Source organism: Chamaea fasciata, unplaced genomic scaffold, assembly GCF_029207755.1.
Source record: "Chamaea fasciata isolate MVZ Bird 193981 ecotype frontalis unplaced genomic scaffold, bChaFas1.0.hap1 SCAF_22, whole genome shotgun sequence".
NCBI classification, from domain to species: domain Eukaryota; kingdom Metazoa; phylum Chordata; class Aves; order Passeriformes; family Sylviidae; genus Chamaea; species Chamaea fasciata.
Window position 1 is genome coordinate 6,168,969 of NW_027094107.1, and position 22,375 is coordinate 6,191,343.

General features: G+C 42.3%; 1 protein-coding gene across 1 annotated transcript; it reads left to right on the forward strand.

The window, feature by feature from the left end:
- Nucleotides 1–358: 358 nt before the first annotated feature.
- On the forward strand, nt 359–10,927 carry LOC136300312 (fmr1 neighbor protein-like). The gene is made up of 7 exons (XM_066202629.1): nt 359–430; nt 1,409–1,517; nt 3,425–3,526; nt 5,052–5,186; nt 6,498–6,594; nt 9,072–9,226; nt 10,266–10,927. The coding sequence occupies exons 2-6, from the start codon at nt 1,448–1,450 to the stop codon at nt 9,187–9,189; spliced, it is 522 nt and encodes a 173-aa protein (XP_066058726.1). The 5' UTR covers nt 359–430; nt 1,409–1,447; the 3' UTR covers nt 9,190–9,226; nt 10,266–10,927.
- The last annotated feature ends 11,448 nt before the right edge of the window (nt 10,928–22,375 follow it).

The window sequence follows — 22,375 nt, forward strand, 5'->3', positions numbered from 1 at the left end:
AAACATTTGCTGAAGCAATACCTAATTAATTCACCTTTCATGGCTTAGTGAGAAGCTCTTATTTAAGCATTCTGTCTGAACTTTCTGATTTGAGAGGAGCATGTTTTGATCTCTTCCCTATTACCTGGTCTGCACAGTTAGGTGTTGTTTCTGTATTGAACACTGGAGTGGGCCTGGTAAGAGTATGAACTCGTTTTTAACTTGGTGAATTAGAAGACTTGAGAGGCTTTTCAAGAGTCTGATTTCTCCCAAACTACACTGAGCTTTTTCTGGCCCCTCTGTTGCTCCATCCTGTTCTGTGCACCTCAGCTGGGGGTGGTGACTGTGACGTGTTTTGGTTCCACCGTTGTCAGGGCTACTCTGCAGTTGCTGCACCTTGAGGAGCTGCTCATGCCCTGCTCCAACAGGGCTGGAGGAGACAGCAAGAGAAGTAAGTAGCATCAAGAATAAGAATTTTATCTTGTTTTCCTTCTCCTTTTTTCCCCCAATTTGTCATGAATGGTATGAAATTTTAGTAAGTATCTTGGAAAACATGATTCCTTTCCTCTTAAGAAATAATTTCACATTACCAAGGTAGTTTCTCCGTGGGACAGAATGTGTTTGTATATTCCTCTGTAGCACAGGCACTTCCAAGGGCAGGGAGGCTTTCCTCACTGAGCAGGAGGGCAGAAAGAGCTGACCCCTCAAAGGGCAATACCTGTGTGAAATGCAGTCAGTCCTTTCCCTGTACAGCCCTTCAGAAAATGGGGTTCTCCCCTCCCCAGTAATAACAATTTGTCTTTACAACTAAGTGGTAATAATTGAAAAAAGCCCTTTTTCGGGTGAAACAGGAGGGCCAGGCAAGAAATACAGCATCTGCCAAAGCAGTCATCAGGGGCTGCTCGGGGGTACAAAACCCAGCTTAAACCTGCTGCTAAATTACTGTGAATCACATGGGGATTTCTAAAACTATTTTCATCCATAATACCATTTTGAACCACCTTTTAAAAATGTCTAAAGCTCTTCATGTGTTCCAGCTGTGAAAAGAGTGAAGAATTCAATGAGCTAAACTAGAATTTAGTTTTAAGCTTTCAAAAATTATTCATTCTTCATTCTTTATTCTGTCTATTGAATTGGGATTAAAACTTTTAGCTAAAAATTATCTTTTTAAGTGCCAGGTGTCCAGCTCTGGGACACTTCAGAAAGATGAATTTTTTGCTAGTCTCTGTAAACAAGATGCCTTCTTTTAAGCTCCCTTTAAATGAGTAATTTCTTCGAAATCATTGATTCCCAATATATACACATACATTTTCAATGGGTTTTGGCCTCTTTCTTGCTAAAAAGGCAGTCCTGCTCTGTGCAGCAATCAACTGTCAGGTTTGCTCTAATGCATAAATATTAATTAAGATCAATAATTTGTTTTATGCAGGACCCTGTACCCCTTCTTGCTCTTGGTTTTATTGCAGTAATGCTGCCCTTGGGCACCCATCGAGTGTGGGTCTTCATGGTCCTGCTCCTGCTTTGTAGCGTCCATTCACGTGAGTATTGCAAGGACAGAAACACTCAAAAGAAGTGCCAAGTACTCCTACCAGCAAGCAAGTTTTCTTGTCTTGGAAATGATTGGAAAATATTGAGAAATATTACAAGCGATTACTTCAGACTGGATTGATCCATTCTGATACTTAAATAGAACAAAATACCTTTTTTCCTGCAACTATAGCTTCTATTTCCCTCTGTTCATCTGTGCAAGAAGTAAATGCTGCCTGTTTCATCCCTGTCAGTGCAACTTGCTTTTATTTCTCAGCTGATGATAGATTTTTTTTCCCCCAATTATAGATCCTTCTATTTTTCCCCCACTTCAACTTATTTTTCAGCATACTATTAAAGGTGTTGTTATAGTCAGTTGGGAATTGATGTATTTGCTTATTACGGCAGATGACTCAAAGTAATTGGAAAGTAATTTTGTCTGATTACTTGCACTAACAGAAGTTGAGTTTGGTCATCTGACATCTATAAAGGGTCCATCCAAACACATTTTCATTTGATCCTTAATGCACTGAGAACAGAGCTCAGAGCCTTTTCAGCTCTTGGTTTCAGCAGTTGCTGGGTCATTGTAAAAGGCTTCCAGAGTGGGTGAGTTAGCATTCTAACACAGATATGAATATGTAACTACAACAGTGGCCATTAAATCCATATAACTGTCTTGTGTCTCTTTAAACCCTCACATGAGAGAGCAATGTGTGGGGCAGCCATGGTTTTCACATCATTCTTACCAAACTGAGTGTTGGAAACCTCATCTCATCAACTTCCCATGAAGTCATTACAAAGTCTTTAAATTTTTCTGTTCTGTCTATTACACAATAGTTTCAGATTATCTGTTTTGACAGTACCTTCAATTCTCTCTGTTCTTTTTTTTTTCCCAAGGGAGTTTTTTACGGCACTGAAGAGGCAAGTTGTGCCCCAGGACAAGTAATTTCCTAATTCCCTAATTTATGCTCCCAATGCTGTTAACTGAAGGATTATCCAAAAGACTGAAGTTGTTCAATACTTAATTTTAGGTTAGGCTGCGATCTCCCTTGTGTTCACAGGGACTCTTAACACCGTGAAATGGCTTTCAGCAAACTCCACCACTGAAAGCTTTTAAAGTGGTGACGGAGTGGTGTGAGTTTCTCTCATGGAGAGAAAAAAGGCAAGCAGGTGGGAATACTGGATCTCTTTTTTTCCCCCCTCGTTGGGGAGTGGTTGATTACCAGTGGAGTCGTGCTGTGATTTGCACTTTTGGTGTAATGAAAAAGAGATGCAGGGAGGCAGCAAGGTTTACTGATCCCATATTTCTTTTAGAATAGTGTAAATGAAAGGTGATTGGGAAATCCTAGAGTAAGAAACCAGCAGCTTCTGTGTATAAACACTGCAGTACCTCTATGTTTAAGGATGTTTTGCTCTTTTCTATGCAATTGTAGCAGGTCACTGTCTGAAACAAGAAGCTGGGATAGATGCATGTTTGGTTGTGTCTGATAAAGGTGCCTTCCAGCATGTTTTTGTGTTTTAACTGGGGTCTGGTCTTCATCTAAAAAGCTGTAAGTTCTGCTTTTGTGCATGGCAGAAATACAACTAGAGATGCAGCAAAGCGTTTTCATGTAACCTGCACCTCACAGGTGAGCAGCAGGGCTTTTTATCCTTGACAGTTTCCACCTGAAGGGATTCTTTAATTTAAATTTTACAGCTTTAGTTCTTTTCCTCATTGTGGTTCATGAAGCAATTTAAAGCAATATAAGTGAATACAACAGAAAGACACCTGTGCTTAACCTTGCTAGCCATCAGTCGACACAGCTCCTGATGACTGTAAATGCCTTCCTAATGAGTGATAATCAGTATGAAAATGTCATTGCTTTAATTAATTACGGATAGTTTGGATGGTAATGAGCTAATCATTGTGAACTTTCAGTGCTTGCCGCCCCGATTCAGCCTGGTTCAGAGGCACCCAGCAAACCCAACATGACAATGGAAGCTGTGTATGGATCTTTCCTGAGCTTCTTCAGGCCAATGAGTAAGTGTCACATCACCACTGCAGCCTCCTTCCTCTCTTCCCTCCCCACTTCTGCCTCACTCCCACCCTCCCTCCCCTACCTGTCAGCATTTCATGTGTTTAAAACCCTCAGTCCAATACTGTAAAACTCACCAGAGCTCTGGAAAACGGGATTGCTAAGTGACTCTTTGGGACAATCACAGATTTGTTTGCATTTGCTACCCTCCTGCAAACCCCTCCATCACCAGTGATGTGATTGTGCTGCAAATACAGAAATTATGCTGGAAGTTTGGCAGTGGATCCACCATACCTGGCTTTGTTGGATCACATCTGAACTACTTTTCCAGTCTTCACATAGGGAGAAAAGAGAATTTGGCATAAATGGGAGAAGGATTTTGTCCCACACCGGTGTCTCTCCCACTTCTACTGGCTAAGGAAGGCTTCAGACTGATCCCCTCACCTTTGGACTGCTGAAGTTAAATTACAAGAACTGCTTAATTTCATGCAATTATTGACCTGGAAATCACAGTGCTAACGTGCCAGTATCAAAAAGCAAAATAATATGAGTACAGAAAAGATTTTTTTTTATATATAAAAACTGCCAGCCTGGTTCCATAACCAGACCATAGATCAATAGGAAGGAGAAGGAGAAATGCTACTTTTCTCTTGGAATGTTCATGCATTAATATCAGTGTGTCTCCACCACTAGTGCTCACACGGAGTCCTAAGGAAACACAGAGAATGGTGAAGATCCTGATCCCCCCCTTAATAAACTGAATTTGGCTACCGGTAATGTCTGTGATAAATGTGAGGCTGACAATACAGCCAGTCCTGGGGGAGTTGTTGGAACCAAATGATGCTTTGCAGCTGCTGTGTACCATAAGGGATGAGATAGGATTTTTTTATAGGAATTAAATATGCAGAGACATCTACTATTTATAAACATCTTACACATTTAAGCCATTTCCACATAGTATCTCATGATTATCAATAAATCTGCTATAAAATAGGAAATCTCAAAAATTGCTTAAATGTGTTCTTCATCAACTGTTGTGGGGGTTTCTTTCCTAGCAGCTGATTTTCAGCTGCTTGTAGAAACAAATAACTAAGTGCCAAACAGAGATGGTGAGTTGCAATATAGTCCTTCAGATAAAAAAAAAAAAAAAAAAAAAGTCTTAAATTTCTGCTGGTTTTTAATTAGAAACAGAGCAATCAGAAAATTTTGTTTGTCCTTTTCACTTTGCAAACCTAAACACAAAAAAGTGTCACACTGGTGCTTAGATTCAGCTTTGTAATAGACCCTTACAGAAACAAAGCAAATTACAGAAGATTTTCTCTGATGTGATTCAGCCTTTCTGCTAATTTCAATATAAGAATCGGTTGGGCTTTGGGAAAGAACGTACATGAACATCAATGATATTGTTTTCTGGCAGATTTAATTAATCAAAACATGCTAGAGACACCAAACTGATGACTTCCTTCTGCTTCACATTGCTCCCAGGATAGACATCTTACCTAATGTTGTTTTTCTTTTTCCTTTTTAAAGCTTGCCGCCTCAGCAGTGAGCGACCTTTAACTCCTTGTCCCTTAGAAGGCCTGAACATGTCTCAATGCTCCAAAATTCACTGCTGTCCTTTCAGAATTGGCCAGGATGAGCAGTGCTACATGCCAGTGAGAGATGGTGAGTGTGCTGCTGCCTCAGAGCAAACCCTGCTAAACGTGGGTGTATAATTCAGTATACCTCCACTGATTTCAGGGGTGATATCCCAATTTTTAGGATGAGCTGGCTTAATACAGATACGAAACCCCAAGGTTGCTTGTCAGTTAACATGAATTCACTTTCTCTTGTTTGTGCTTCTTCAGGAGCAAGCTGAGGTCAAAATAAGACTCTGAATATTTTCTTGTGCTTGAGCAGCTCCACATTCCAGTGCTGGGGCAGCTGTAGTTCCTACCAGCTGGATCATTTTTGATTGAAGACAGTTTTATCCAGTGTGCTCCCATCAGAATCTGTTTGTTAGTTAGGGACACATGACAGAAATTAAAGGTTTTAATAGTATTCAGTCCCAGCTTGGGCCTTTATATTTTGTATAAAAGACACTTCACTACAGCAAGGAGAAAAGCTGTACAGTGAAAATTAAGCTCCTCTGCTCATTTTTAAGACACATACTGAAGCAAATTTTAAAATTAAAAATGCTTATTCAGCTGCCACTGCTTGATTCCTCATTCCAGTTAGACTTTTATTGTTTGGACATCAATATCAAGGGCTGACCATTTTACAGAATTATTTGTTCACAGATTAATGAGCTCCTTGAATGCTCCTGGATGTACAGCATAGGTCTAAAGAAAATGCAAACACTTACTGTTTGCCTTGTAGCAATCCGTGGACAAAATAGAAGCACTTAGCAGGTATCAGACTCGTGGCAGTTGTGTTTGTCAGCTGGTCACAGGCTGCATACACTGAATGGTTCTTCTCCTTGGGAGGTTTGTCTTGAATAAATGAGGGAATAAAATGAGACCTTAAGAAAATGCTACAAAAGTTATGAAGTAGATGAATAGAATTCATTTTGAAAGATTTTGCTTCGTCCTTAAAGGAGCTTCTAAGGAACTTTGGGGGTTTTTATTTATTATTTATTCGCCCCACTCAACTGTGCCCCATGCCCTGGGCTCACTCAAACCCTGGTTGCCTCTGCTAAACAAACACTTGTGCTTTTCCCACTCAAGTGACATTTGAGACCAGTTCTTTCTCATCTGAACTCATTTCTAACACTTTTTTGATACTGTGCTGCTGAATCATAGAATCCTTTAGGTTTGAGAAGTCCCTTGTGACCAGTGAGTCCCGCTTTAAATTCATCTGAGAAATGGCAGTTTTCTTTGGCATTTACTGAAGTCTTTAGGTGTCTTAGAGGTTGATCCTGTCGCCTGGCCCTCAGTGGCTGCACCAGAATTATTCAGAATTATTCAGAACTGATGGAAACTTCTGCTGGCTCTACAGATGTGCAGCTGGCCATTCGAGTGATTTTGCTTACCGGAGGAGGATTTTTGGCTTTGGGATTTCTACCAGTCATTTGCTGTGCCGTTTTGCAGAGATGGTAAGAGTTAGAGCATGACCAGACCAAATTTATTAAATACTGTTTGTAAATGGTGGAAATATAGAAAGCTGACATCTTTAACTAGGTGAGGGGAGAAAAGATTGGGGGGAAAAAAAGGGCAAGAAACTAATGCTCAAACATAAAAGATGAGTCCTTCTGTTTTGAAGTACGTAAAACAGAGAGTCAATCTGGCTTAAAGAAAATAAGGTTATTTAATGCCCCAGTACTCTTTCTCAAGACCTGGATATAAAAGACTTGGACTTAATCTTACTTCACTTGCTTGGGAAGTTGCACATAACACAGAAAGCAGACTCCCTCCAGGATATGCAGTAAGACACAGAAGGGAAGAACAAAATATGAGGCCTGAATAGAGTAAGAGAGATGGGCTGTGAGTTGGGAATTAATTCTTTCTAATGTTTCTAACATGCAGCATGGGGGTTTTAATGTATAGGGCACTTTACAGCCTGCAAGTTCTGTACAAGCAGTTTGGTGTCTGATAGTGTGAAGAGTTTCAGCCTGTGTATGTGTTCTCAGGATCCAGGGAAAATGTAAACTCCACAGCATCAAGGTCACTGAATTGATGGAATGAATTAACATAACCATGCTTTATTCTGCTTAGGTGGTAGTTCACATTGAATGGCTGCTGCCACAACTTGGTTAATACGACAGAATTGTCTTTTTGGTGAAGGGTTTTTTTTCTCCCAGTGTTAAACTTTTGCTCTTCTAAGATATAGTAGTCTGTGTGGGATCATATACGTGCATGTACACACACACACATAGACTTTACTAATGAGGCTGCTTGGCAGATGGCTGTTGGCTGTGGAGTTCCACATTTTGACAAAACCTGCTGTGAAAATCTCCACATTACATCTTACACTGTGCTCAACAGCTGATGCTCAGCATACAGATAGCTGCACTGAGTCATCAGTGACTCTGAAAGCAGGAGGCAAAGAATCAACATGAAATTATCATAAATTTTCTGGAAAATGAATTAATATGTGTTCATTTTGGGAGAATTCACATTAGTGTTTAAATGATCATTGTTGGATTTTTTCATAGCCAGTGAAACTAGGAATTTTGCTCTTGTGCCGATGGCTTGGTTCTTTTGCTTCGTTTTTGAATGCAGTAACTAACCAGATGCTAAATGGTTCAAATTTCCAACATCACATATTTAAGTTCGATGAAGGGTGCAATCCTATCACACTGTAACTTTGAGTTTTACCAGTTTTAGAGACAGTTGATAAAGCTTTGAGAAACATTCCTTTAATAAGCCAAAAACCTCTCTGGATAGAAATTCTTTTGTTTTCAACATTACGCAGTCGTTGTTGAGAGAGTCCTATGCACAATGCCAAATCGGTACTGCAACTGGTGTGCACAAAAGTAAAAATTGTTCTCTAGAGTTATCAAAAAAAACCCAAGATGGCTTTTGCTGATGAAATTTGGGGTAATTGTTTAACTCCACTGTGTTGCAAGGTTTCTATACCATGGCCAGACAAAGAAAATGTAGGAACATGAAATTCCTGTGAAATTGATAGAGGGAGCTGAGTGCTCCTCTCCTTGCCACACTTGATCAATTCTAGTTGATCTAATTTCCCAAGCCAGTGAGGCTTTGTTACTTTCCACCTCCCCATGGACAAACTGTGTGTTTGCCTCCTTCCAGTGGTGTTTTTCATGCAGGAAGCAGAATCTACACATCTGTTCCCTGCCAATTGGCAATTTCCCTTGTGTGCTATCAGCACAGTGTCTCCTGTCTAGAGCTGTGCTCTGATGGTTTTGCTGTGTCCATAACAGTGCCAGCCTGTCTTGCTCCTTTCAGTTTTGTTAGTCCTCTTTAAGAACCACATGCATGGACAGGGAGGTAAAAACACTAAATGTTAGAAAAATGCAGGTGCACTTAAACAATGCTACTTTTGAATAATATTGCGTGGATTTTAAAAATAGAATAGAAAAGTCTTCATTCCTGCCCACTACATCCCTCGTGCTGCTGTGGTAAGAAGCCCAGAGAATTTTGTTGGCTTGTTACTGGGGAAATTTCTGGCCATGGTTGCACTGTCTCCCTGTCCTTGCCTGCTGGAGATGAGACAAGCAGAAGTGCAGGAGTTCCTGTCTCAGGAAGAGCTGGGCAGTGAGGGGTGTCCAGGCCTGTGTGTGCCTTGTGTGGACTGGGCACTGCTGGGTTAATGGTTGGGATTATGGATGATCTCAAAGGTATTTTCTATCCTGAGTGATTCTGTGAGTCTGCATGAATCAAAAGGTAAAAGTCATGAGGAAAATTTAAGAAATGGAAAAAGCATTGAAATGCTTCTCCTCGCCTTAATCTTTCTCCTGTTGATGAACCTTGTGATGGCCCCTGAAATCAACTATAGCTTTTTGAGATTTTTCACTGGAGCTAGGATTTCATGGCTGGCGTCTAGGTGACCTTCTCTAAACTCCCACTTTGGAACTCAACCAATTTCAGCTGTTTTAATATGTTGCAGTCCATGCATCAATCCTTTACGGAAGATAAGCAAAAAAGTACAGAAAGTTGCATGGGAAAAAAAAGCACGTGATGGAAGGGCTCAGGATGAGGAGATCCATCGCCACTTACTGGACTGACTTAAGAGGGAAGAACCAAAAGGATGGAAAAAAGAAGGTAAACTATTCTTGGGGTATGTTTTTGTTCTGAGTTTAGGGTTGTTCTGTTGAGTCTGTGTGGAATACTGAAGATGTCCACTAGCAAACACCTGCTGCCTGCCAGTGCAGTGCACATTGTCCAAAGGCACTGCTTGTCAGGGATTGTAGGACACAAAAGAAAGATGAAAGACTCCAAATACTTCAGAAGGCAAAGAGCATAGAAAAAAGGCCTTTTATTTGTCTAATTTTCACTACCTTTTATACAGTGTTCCCACACAGACTTACCATGGCTGGTGAATAGGAACAACACCTGTCTAATGCCATTGGTTAAACCAGAGAAACAGCAAAACACCACCTGGAGAAAGATTGTTTTGAGAGAGGAGAGTTGTTTGCCAAGATTGTTTTGAGAAGAAGCTTTCTTGAGAAATTTTTTCTTGGGGAAAAAGTTAGCAGCTGCTAGCAGGCTAAAATTCTTTACGTTTAGAAATATCAGGCCCACAAGGGGTCACCTTTGGTTGCTGTTGTGGGAGAGGAGATGAGTTGGCAAGAATTCAGTTGCTGTCCTGGGCTGCCAGCTGACAGCAGAGCCATGGACAGTCTGAGGTTAAAGCCCTCTGCCACTTGAGTGTTCTTGTCTCATGTGCAAATTGCAGCATGAGAAAGTGGAAAGGCAATGGGTTTGCTGCTTTCAGGAGAGGCAGAGCCATTTACAGGCACTGAAAAGCCTGTCTGCCTGTCTTTCTGCATGGATAGTGGTGGTTTGTAGCTGAAGCATTCCCATAGCTCCACACTTTGGCATTATTGGCATTCCTCCTCAATGCTGAAGAGCAATTGACTACTCAAATAAATCTAATCTGAGAGTGAAATGCTATTTACTTCGTGTGACCATGCCAAACTACAGCCTACTAAAGGTCACAATGAAATACAAAAAGTGTCGGCGAGGTCATTAGGCAATAAAGAAATGTTTCAGGGACAATATTGATTGGGGAGAAACGTAAAGGTGTCCCTAAATCAAGTTATACTCATGTTTGGGATTTTTTTCTCCCTTTGGTATATAGGAACATCCACCTGATCCTGAAGATCGAGCAGAAGACACCAGGATTATTTTGACTATCTCCTAGAAAATGACACGTTTTATTTTAGCATCGAAGTAATACAAAGTTGTTAACTTGCAATAATAGTATTGATTTTGCAGTAAAAGTTTTTTCATTCTAGTTCTTGCACTCATTCCATACCTCCTGTGCAAAAAAACCCCAAACCTGGTAACACTGAAAGGCAAACTGCTCATGGCAACCCCTGAATAGTAAAGTTAGTGTTTTTTTCACCCAGTAGCATCCCTGTGGAGGGATATAAAGATATCTGTTATGAGTTCATCTCAACTTAGGGGTCAGCCTTAGAAAAAGATGAAGGGAGTGTTGTCACTCATTAAATTGGGATTGAGAGGAAGCTTGCTCTGGTTTCATATTGGATGGCCCCATAGCACAGCAGTGAGGAGAACACCTAATTCTTTCCCAGGCTACCGAGGATTTGGGAAATCTATTGTTGGGAAATTGCTTTAAAGATATTCTTGCCAGAAATACAAATACTTAAGGAAACTGTGAGAGTGTTGTCTCTGGGGTTGTTCTCTCCGCTGGGTATCGCTGCACCACACTTTTGCTGGTCTTTTATTGACCTGCCTCCCAAAGTAGGTGATTCCAAAATGCAATTTCTTTCCATTTCTCTGTAGTGTAACAAAAATAAAAGAAACAGATGTGTAACACTTTTCGACAGCTGAGTGCAGAGTGAGCACCTAAAAGAATGTCAGTAGAAGTCAGTGTCACCCATAATAACACAATCACTTGTCATATTTCTCTGGGGCTGTGAAGTCCATGGAGCAGAATTTCCAAGAGCTACAACTGGCAGGAATGGAGCTTTGATCCTAGGCTGGAGAGTGTAAATATTATGAGTGATTCTTAGAAATTCTGTGCTTTCAGAATTCCCCATTTAAAACATTTTTCTTCGTTTCCTAAGTCCTAAAAAGGGGATCGCTTAAAACCCAAGTGTGATGTGGGTGGAATATGCGTATGGGGGATCTCATGGAGGTGTTGGAGCACTTGCTGATGATCAGATGTAACTCTGTGCAGGAGTTTAAAGCCCTGCATTGCAACCATTGCCAGAAGCATTGCGTTACAGGCGATTTGGTTAGAATTTTGCAAGAAAAATCTTACACTGTTTTGGATGTGGAGCAACAGAACGATGGAAACTGAACAGGGCACTGTTTGCCTTCTAAATCTGATGTGTATTTTCCCTTTTTTGGCTTAGTGGGCCAGCAGTCCAAAGCACAAGCATGGGCCTGTCCTTTTCCATGCAGCAGCTTTGCTGTAAAGGTGAAAGTTTCTAAAAACCTGGGAGTTTTGCTCTTCAGTTGGAGAAGGCAAAAGTTCTGATTTTACATTTTAATTTCTCAATTAGCTTGACAATGCATTGACTTATGAGCTTTCAAGCCATTGGTATTACTTAACTGCTCTGTGTGCCCAGGATATCATAATCGCTATTTCATTACTATTGAGGGTCAAGATTGCCACCTTAGGGTCAAAGCACAGATATTTATTCACAGGCCTGTGTGTGATGCAAACTGCACTGACAATGTCACAAAAAGGTGGATGCTTTGGTTGGCTGCCTGCTTACACTGAATATTCAGAGCCCTTGCATAATTTTTTTCTTTTTTTTTTTGGTTTGCTTGTTTTTGTGCTCCTGGAGCTAAACATATTACAGAACAATTTCAACATTGGGTTACCTCACATCCAACTGAAACCAGTCTTTTCCCCAGTGCCTGGGCTGCTGATTGTACCGTGTATATCAAGCTGTGTGTTACTGAGCTAAACTCAATTTTCCTTTGTCCCTTCTGTCCCTTCCAAGAATTCGGTGAGAGTCTAGGTCAGCTACATGAGGGAACAATCATTTTTGCCAGGCTCCTCACAGTACCTCTGTGGCTATAAAAAGAAGCTGCTGAAAGCTGGGTGTGGTTCCCAAGTCTGCAGAAAAACCTTCCCGGCCCGGGGAGAGGGAGGGACATCTTCAGTATTAAAATCGGGGACCACAAGATGGTGCTGCAGGAAAACATTTTTTTTTTTCTTGCCAAGGTTTCGGGTTCTGGAGAACTTTATTGATTTCTGCCTTTTACAATGTGGTTCATCAAGTCACAAAAAGGCAGATGGTGTACAATAGAGCAATGGTCACTCAGTAAAAGAGACAACATAATACAGCCTATGATGACAAGGCTTTAGGAGACTTACAAGATATACAAACCATTGCTTGTGGCTTTAGCTCTGCCCTCCCTCCTATTGAACTGATAGAGGGTGAAACAAAAGAGCTCTCAGTGGAACATCCTTCTTTATCTTCACAAAGATTAAATAAATACCAGGCTAAACAGCTCGGCCTGATGCTGGATAAGCTGTGTCCAGGAGTGGATGCTGCTGCCCCAGAGGTGGGAGCTGCGACAGGGACAGCAGCACAGCTCTTCCATCACATCACCCAGAGCCTGCAGCACGTCTAAAGGCAAAGGATTTGGTTCACTTTCTGTTCCCTCTTTAGCCACACTCCCTGAAATGAAAAGTCACCATGGGGTTTTTTTTTGGGGGGGGGGGGGTTTGAGAGCTTTAAAGCCGTGTGAAATGACTGCATTTCATTGTGGGTGATTGTGGCAATATCTGGAGTTTTTCTCTTCTGACCTTTAGAAAGCTTTCAAAGTCATGAGAATTGAATGTAAAAAATAAATACAGTGGAATAAGAGAGTAGGTTTGAACTGTAAAGCTCAAAAATCCAAGGCCAAATACAGAATTGTATTTAAGCAAAATCTCTGTGACTGGGGAGCTTGTGTTGTTGAAGGCTTGAAGTTGAATTCTGAGGCCTGTTTCACCCAGCTGAGATCCATGCCATGCCAGGTGGTGCAGATATAGGAGAAGAATGTACTTCCTTACTCAATAAATATTTTCCCAGCTTATTTCCATGTAATGGTTATAATTTTTAACTATTATGGTTGCTGTGATCTTGCTGACCTAGGCTTGGATTCACAGCTAAAATGAAGTGTGAAAAGGTCCCCCTGGAAAAGGTGTTTTGTGTTCTCCTGTAAGGTCCCAGTGGAGCAACTGATTCTGTCCAATTCAATTTTCCTTGTGGTGTTTGTGCTCCAAAACTTTTTTCTTCGAACAAAACACTGAGGAAAAAAAATGGTTTCTGCCAGATGAAAGGGGAAAACTGTCCACGGCTGTGCTGCTTTAATCTTCTAAGTTTCACTGTACTGCTTCCAAGCCCCTTCACAAAAGCCATGTTTCTTTCTGCACTGCTCCCTCACAGAACTCACCATCCTGTGTGTATCTCCCACCCCAGTGGAGAAACCTCTGAGCACGTGTGTGTTCTGTTCTGTGTCCAGGTAAGTGCAGTAGAGCTTCCCTTCACTCTGCAGCAGCTATTTCTCTCCAGCATCAACCACCACCTCTGTCCTGGTGCCTCTGAAGCTCTGGCTTGTCGCTGTAGGACACAAAAGAAAGACTCCAAATATTTTAGAAGGCAACTCTGGGGTTGGGGCACATCAGCTAAAGACCAGGCTGTGCAAACTGGAAAGGAAGAGAAGGAAGTTCATGGGAAAAATGACCTTGTGAAAAACAACATGGAACTCTTCACCAGAATCCAACAGAATGTTGTTCACATTTTCCTTTTGCAATTTTAGTTATATATGATCACAATAAAAGTCTGTCACAGCAACTGCTACAAGCATTTATCTTATTTTTTTTTTCCTCTATAAGCTTAATTGGTTATTCATTTCGGTTTGGAGGGGGGTTTTTTTGGTAAACATAACTGCAATTAATCATAACTCATCAGCACAGCTAGCTAGAAAACAAAAGGTTAACAGCAAATTCTGTTTTACTGGTTAAAGATGCTGCTATAGAAGCATTTGCTCAAATGGTTGTTTTACACATGCAGTGGCATCATCCAGTTTAAATCCTGCTGTGTTTCTTTGCCAACAACTGCTAGTGAACATTTGCCCACCTTCCCTGCTGCTGAGTAGTATCAGGATTAGATGCAGGGAGGCGAACAGGCTTACAACTTCATCTGTTGGCACCACAGGAATGCAGGAGCAGAACAGCATGGCAATAGGGAAAACTTTCAAAATCATCAATTTTAAGGTCTTGCCTCAAAATGACTATTTCCTGGCTGGGGGTGGAGGGGGGAGCGGGGGGGGGGGGTGAGGATAGCTTTCCTCAAATGTGCAAGGAAGAAAAAAAAAATGAAAGAAAAAAGCAGCAAGAAGAAAATCTTTTTCAGATAAAGACATGATGGGCATTTATTTATTATCTAACCTACCAAGCAGGGGAATGCCTCCAAAACTGTATTGGGAAGTAGATTTTGACACGGGAGGACTTCCTGCCAAGAAAACACTGAACTTATCCTGCTCTGTTGGGAATAAAAATTTAGGGAGCTTTAGTACATCTTGGACTTTTTGAAGATGATGGATAGCTTGCAGCAACAGGCATTTTCCTCCCCTCACCAAAGGATGCCACTTTTCCCTCAGTACTTAGCAAAAGTCCCTTTGAATGACAAGATTATAGAGAATCACATTCCGAGCAGAGACTGGGAGAGACAGACAGCTGGCTTTTCTGAGCATTTATACTGGCCTTTGCACGTGCTCAAAAGCAGCTGAACCCCTGAATTTCTTATCTCTAAGGCTGGGTGCCTCCCTGACCTTCTCAACCCTTTGTCTGTGCTTGTGGGCAGAGCAGGGATGCACTGTGCCAAATGGCCAGCAGGCAGGGAAAGGTGGCACTGCTCCTTCCATGGAATCGTCCTGCTGGGAGCTGTCTCTGTGCTGCTGCACTGGAGGAGCTGGGCTGCATGAACCTGTAGCCCTGGTTCTGTGCCTGAAGTGTTTTGGTTTTCAGAAATTCTTTTCCCAGAAATTTTTCTGTAGACAAGAAAGATGTTTTTGTAATTCTAACTATGTTATTCACTCCTTTTCCTAGGAGGGACTTCTTCTTGATGTCCCTCTAGTCTGACCAAACTTTTTAACCTTTGTGTCACTAATCAAATCGGTCTGTATAAAATAGTATATAAAAGAGACTCATCCCAAAAATGAAAGAGTCATTTTCAGCCTTCTGAAGCTTAGAGTGTGTGTCGTTGTGGTGTAAAACAGCGTCATGAACCCCCTTCCCCAGCAGAGCTTTCCCAGCTGCCTGGCAGCAGGGAGCTGGGCTGCCAAGTGGGGTAGCAAGCAGATATTGCTTTTTAACGATAAACACAGCTTTAATGGTTCCTCTTAGGTTTTTTAAAGTAGCAGAGTACAGAGTTAAACAAAGAAATGATCTGTCTCACACCCTCTCCCTTCTCGTTGTTTGTCCTCTGTAAACACGTGGCAGGCATCTCTGTTATTAACTCCGAGTTTGAGTCCCCTGTGATTTGTCTGATGGCAGCGATACCTCTTCTTTATGGTATTTCACCTCCCCTGCTCAAACAATGCTCAGCTATGGCACCAAACAATCAGCTTAAATTGTGCATTTGCAACTACAAAGTAATTAGGATTTTTTTTCCCCCCCCCCAGATTAAAATAGATTGCGACAGAGTAGGCTGACAGCTCCAGAGCAGCTGTTATGGTCTGGAGTAACAGTGGTGTACATTAAAGTGCTCCTGACCACATATTTATGCAGTAGCCCTAATAGCTCGAAATTAGCTGTTATGATCTATCAGTTAAGTAATACATACTGTTAAAAATGTCAGGGCAAATCCTGAGGAATTATCGTTACCCGCTGCAGCAATTTTCATATTCTAACACTTCAGCAAACTTGTTTTCTTAGAACAATCACTTTTCTATTTGCCTGATGCTGTTAATAAGAAGCATACAGCCCCACACTGAATGACATGCTTTGAGTCAGGAAAGTCTGCTGGAAAGACTGTGGTGCATTTAAAGCATCATCTGCGGAAGGGTTAGAGTTCTTACAGCATGAATCTCACATTTATGGAGTTATTTGGAGCATCAGCAAGAGGCATTAACAAGTAAGTGAATTTTCCTTGTTTTGTGGTTGTATCTTTGCCATCCAGGGGATTTTTCACTTTACTGTGATCTCCTCATGGGCTGATGTTCAGAGCAGGATGTTCAGGTCCCCGCTCAAGGACTGGGAGTAGTGCAGCTCCCCTGACCCTTACCTGCCCCAGCTGTTTCAGCACTACTTCTAGATTTAGAGCTGATCTGGTGCTACCTTCACGACCAGTCCTTTGGGTTTCCAAATTTTTGATCATGTGCCCCTATCAAAAAAATGCTTTTGAGCATTTACCTGCACTACTGTACCTTATAAATTATAAATTTGCTGTATACCTTATAAAAACAGACACACACAATTAAAATAATAAATGTATTATATAAAACACAGAGACAAAATTTACAAAAGGGTAAAAATGGAATAAACACCGGGGGTTTATTTTCATTTTAATGGTGTAAAAACCATCTTCTTCCTTCCAGTACGTTGTCCTGAGGGCATGCACCCCACTCAGGAGACCATTGCATCAGTGTAGTACAAGGACAGACCTCAGTTTCCATTATTTAAATATTGTTTTCTGTGCTGGAATTCTCCCTCCATTTTCAGTTCTCCCCACACAGGCATCCTAGGCATACAGGAAACAATGACCAACGAGACAAGGAAATGACTTTTTCTCTCCCATTCACTCTTCACCTTGTTATTAAGCCTGTTACAGATATAGCAACTTAATGACTACTATGACCAAGATGGGTAGATCATAATTATTCTCAGTACATCATGTAGACAGACTGCTTTAGTAAGCCTCTGTAATCTCGAATGAAATTTGGGGTTACTCATCATTACAGGGCAGGGTAGGGGTTATCTAGTCCTGGCCTGAAGTTCCATATGCGGTCAGCTGCAATGTCTCACAATTTGCTTTATTTTAAGGAAAATTTGCTCTGTTTTAAGGAAAATTTGCTCATGCTTCCCAGTTAATGGGGATGGCACGTGTCTGAGCCGGGTCTCATGTTCATCCCTCCAACCAGTGCCTTTCACATCCACACCTAGCTGGTAATTGTCTTCCAGGGTGTGAACTGGATCGTGACCCAACCTTGGCCTCCTCCTGGCTGTCACTTCCTGGGCTCAGTGACTCCAGGGAAATAAAAGTACTCAGGCCAGTGGTTTATGTCACAGGCCACAGTGCAGGGAGGTAGAGCTTCCTGTACCGACAAGGCTATGAAGGGTCAAAGCTGCCCAGACCTGTTTTACTCATATTTACTGCTATTGAGCAAGCTGACAGTTCTGTCAATCCGCCTGAGTTTAGCCTCAGAGGAAAGAGTAATTATTTCTTTATTCATTCAAACAACCGGCTGGAAAGGGTTTCAGATTTGATTGTGGCCTTACAAATGCTGTGCACCTGCAGGCAGCAGTGTAGGCAAAACCTACTATTAGTAGATTTCTCTGGCTTTGTGATGGGCTCCTCCTTGGCTCTGAAGGTTTGTTATATAAAAGAATGTTATGTTAAAGTATTATTGAAAGAAGAGGTTTTAAGAAATTGTTTAGAGAAAGAGATTGCTGCCTGGAAGGTGTTTGCCAGGAGCTGTTTATGGACTGATCATGGGGAAGGTGATAAAGCTGGTGATTAGGCCACTGTACACGGGTGAAAAGAAGGCAAAGAACAAGGTAGGAGAGCAGAAACAGCATGGATTGTGGGGGGGGGGGTAAGGTGGGACAAACAATAAAAGGTGACGGTGTTGAGGAATATATTTAGTGCAGGCAGCTTGGGGTGAGCTGTGATATTGCACTGTGAGTAAATTGCTTCGTGGAACAAGGACACCTGAGGCTCTGAACCCTGGGGTTGAGCTGGGGAGGGAACCTGGTGTGACGGCAGCTGTGGGGGAGTCAAGGGGACCTGTTGGGTGACAGGGGCTGCGCTCCCAGCAGCGAGAGTACAGCCGGTTATTTTACTCAGTGATTAGATTGGGGAGGGAGAAGAGTTAACCAAATGAGCCTTTATTGCTTGGCTCAGCCCTGCACTTCCCCTGATGGCTTTACTCCTTGTGGTACAGCTTGGTGTCCGCTTTATCCCTTTCACAGAGAGGAAAGGGCAGCTTGATCAGTGCCAGCTGGTTTGTGTGGCCTCCTGGGCAGAGGAAGCAACAGAGAGAAGGAAATTAACCCTTGGTGGGAGGAGTGAGAGCATCCTGTCTTGGTGGAGGATGTGTCCAGGGGAGAGGAGTGCCTGGAGCTACAGAAGATGGGCTGCTGTTGGATTGGCTCTTGGCTCGCTTGTGTGGAAGGGTGGAGCGTTGGTCCCACCTTACACAGAGCTCTCTCATGGCTGAAAGAAGTGTTGGTTCTCTAGCTAGAGAGCATGAGCAGATTTGAGGGCTTGGGGTCCTGCTCTTGGTTCCCTTGTGTCAGTGAGTGAGCTCTATGGGGGAACACAAACCAATTTGTGACTACAGCAAACAATGACGGGGGAAATCAGCTGCTCTCATCTGATCCAGGGCTTCTCACCATTTCTCTAAATGGCTTTCCAAGACACCTGGTACCTTCACAAATGTGACTTGGTATTAAAATCTATTTAGAGGACATCTGAAAGGTATGATACGCGGGGAGAAGGAAGTATCTGTGTTTCTATCATAATCCAAGGGAAAATAATACTCAGTAGATAAAGGTTTGTGACAATCTGTTTGTGCCGCTTGTTTAAAATGATGCCCCTTTGTTTAAAATGATGGGGTCTGGGCTCTGAGACCACAAGGGCCTGTGTTCCAACAGCTTGACCAGCATCATCCTGAAGTATTAAATTCTGCAACAACATATGTCCTTCATCTAACTGGGAGATGGGCTTGTAAAGATTATATTTACATATCATTCCACTGGAACAAAAAAAAAAAAAATAGACCATCAAAGCTGCTGCAATTAGGGTTTGGCTCTCAATCCAAAATATTTATGAATTGACCCTGATGTTGTAAGTCTCTAATGAAACATTCATTCACAAGTTTGATTACTAAAAAAAAAAAAATGTCATTTACAGAAGAAATAAGTTAGGAAGAAATCAAATTTCATATAAGAAACCACAGAAAACAAGACCACAAATGACAAAACATGGTATTTAGAGCCCAGATGGCTGCATAAAATAAATAGCCATTTCCCTGGTGGAAGCATAGGCAATTTGGCTGTGTGAAGCTACAATTCCAGCAGAGATCCTTGAAACAGATGTTAATATTGCTTGTGCATGGAAACTTTACTAAAATGCAAGATGTTCAGGTAACATGAATGTAATAACTGACGACCTCGGATTTCTTTGTCTGTAGGAAATATGCACTTAAAACCATAAAGTGGCTGTTGTAGAGCCTGGAACGTAAATATCTGTATATGGGTTACAATGAGCATTTATATGCGGCTGCCTAAGAGGTTTGAGACATTTGGTAATTCTCCTTTTGCTGCTGTAACTGGCATCCCAATGAAATACTTTAAACCAATGAGAAAAATTAAAGCTGAATGTGAATATAGCTGGATAGGCATAGGTGTATATATAGGCATAGATATATAAAGGTATCACCTCAAACTGTCTAGAGAAGAAACAAGGATTTAAACACCTTCTTCATGTCAGATTAGCTTTAAAACTCCCCCGTGTTCATGTGTTGTCTTCATCAAGTCTGTGTTATCCTTTGAGATGTACCTGGACAGGCCAAGCCCCTGGTTTTAGTAGAAGCCAGCCCTACTGATCTCTTTCTCTGGTGGTTACATCCTTGACTTAAGCTTAGCCTAAGGAATATGACTGATGGGATACATATTCTGGAGGCAACTCTCAGAGTTTCTCAGTGGAATGCGTTCTCTCCATAGAGTAAGAAAGGTGACCAAAACTTGAATTATCCTGAAAACAATTATGGTTCCAGTTCTTCTTCCAAAGCTCTCCTGATGTCCATTTGGTAAGTGAGGTGCAGCAGTCCCCTGGCTGGCAGGGCAAATCTCTCTGTGATGTGTCACATCTCTCTGGAGCTCTGTTTGTCCCAGTGGGATCCTGTTCCATGGACACCCTGAGTGCAGAACTTGCACAGTGATTTAGTGTGTCCCTGAGTGGATAAAGGGAGCCCTGAGCTCTGGTGCACACCAGATCAGGCAGCCAGGGCCTTGTTTTGCAGCAGTAACGAGCTGCTGAGGTTCCAGCACACGCCAAACAGACAAAGACTGCATTGGAGCTGCTGGGACTGAGGAAAAGAGTGACATCTCTCCATGAATTCTGTGTGAGCTGTCTGGAGATCAGTGGTGAAGTGTGGGAAGTAGTAAAGGTCGGAAGATTTTTAGAAGCTGTGAAAGCAGGCTTTAGAAACAGAGCAGAGGACTTAGAGCCAGCTGCAGCTGGAAAGCCTGAAAGTAGAGAAGATACAATTATACAGTAAGTAAGGATGTGAAACAATAGTTTGAGTTTTTAAGCTTAGCTAAGATAGACCTTAAGACTGTAGAAAAATATGCTTAGCAAGATAGCAGGAAGTGTTAAGCCTAATAATGGAGTATTGTGAATAGAAAGCAAGCAGTGTTTGAAGCAGGTGTCTGTGTGCCTTTAGTGATTGGCTAGAGCTCAGTCTGTAAGCTTTAGCAATGTGCCTTTGGCTGGAAAGCTTTTAAAATGCTAACCGGGAGATCTTTGGCTGCCTCTGGTGGACGAGAGCATGAACCATCTCCTGGATCTCACCCTGTAGCCTGTGCCTGAATAAAGCTCCTCACACGTCACCCAGCAGTTTGTGAGAAACACCAACAGTGAAACCTGAGGGCAGGCTGTTCCCCCCTGCCCCTGTGTGCTCCAGGAGCTCTGAGCTTTGCACAGCAGCCCATGGGCAGAGCTCATACCCAGACTGTGAGAGATCAGCATTCGGTTCTTGCTCAACCCGAGGTGATTCACCCCCCACCAGGGTCCCCAAACCGCAGCTCTTCTGGGGAAATCTGTCATTTGCACAGCTGTGCTCAGAATCCAGCGAGGAAATACCAGAGCTCGTGGCAGTGGGGTCAGGATTAGTGGCAGTGTCGTCAAAATACAGCCTGTAACAGGGCTGAGTCAGTGAGAATTCAGAGTTCCTGGATGTGAGGGAGCACCATTTACGCAGGGAGCCCTGGTGCCCACGTCAGTGCCTCAGTGTGCTCACTGTCGTGATGTCTGAGCTCTCTGGTAACCTCCCAGGATTTGGGAGGGAAGTCCAGATGCTCATCTCGAGGTCCCCAAAGTACAGCAAAAGAAAAGCATTTAGCAGCACTCTGAGTAAGACAAGAAATGTCCCTCTCTTTTTTTAAAAAAAAAGAATTAAATTCTAGATGTAAATTTTGGTTCTCCTCTACTAGAGCAATTTCAGAAGAAGACAGCTTTGTCTTCACTGTGTGGTTCAGAGCAACAGGTTCGTTACTCTGTCCTTAACTCAAGATACCAAAGTATATTCCCACATCAGACTAAGTTAAATGAGAAAAGGGGCAGAGAGAAAATATAAAGGTCAAATATCTTCACCTCTCTAGAGAAGAAACAAGAAGGGGAGGTGGTCGAGACACCATCCCTGGATGTGTTTAAGGAAAGACTGGATGTGGCGCTGGGTGCCAGGGTTGAGTTGAGGTGTTGGGACTGGGTTGGACTCGATCTTGAAGGTCTCTTCCAACCTGGTGATTCTGTGAAATACAGAAAGATTAAGGGTGAAAGGACCCTGATACCTGAAGAGAGATGAGCAGGAAATGTAAGCCACTGTGGGGGATTTTACAGCACGTGGCAGAGAGCTGCTCTTTGCTGGATGGTGTTGGGACTGCTCAGCTGGAAACCCTGTCCTCAGTTGTTTGTGCTGAGCAGCCTCTCCCCTGAACAGGAATAGACATGTAAAATTGATGAAAGGGGGCTCTGGACGCTCTCCCCAGCCTTCCAGCCTGGTCTGAGCCATCTCATTGTGGTGGCACAGGTGGGATCTGAGAGAATACCAGTTACTGCAACAGTAAAAATCCTTTGTGTTCCAAGGACTGGAGTCTCTTGGCTAGAGTGGGGGAAAGGGGATAGAGCACTGTCATTCAGAATCCTAAATCATTCACTTGGCTGCTCTCCTTCTAGGCAGCTCCACCTCCACTATGTTTTCCCCATCTGTAATAACAGACATATGCCTGTGCAGGAAACTGATATCTTCAGCTAAAAGTCTAGTATAAAATAT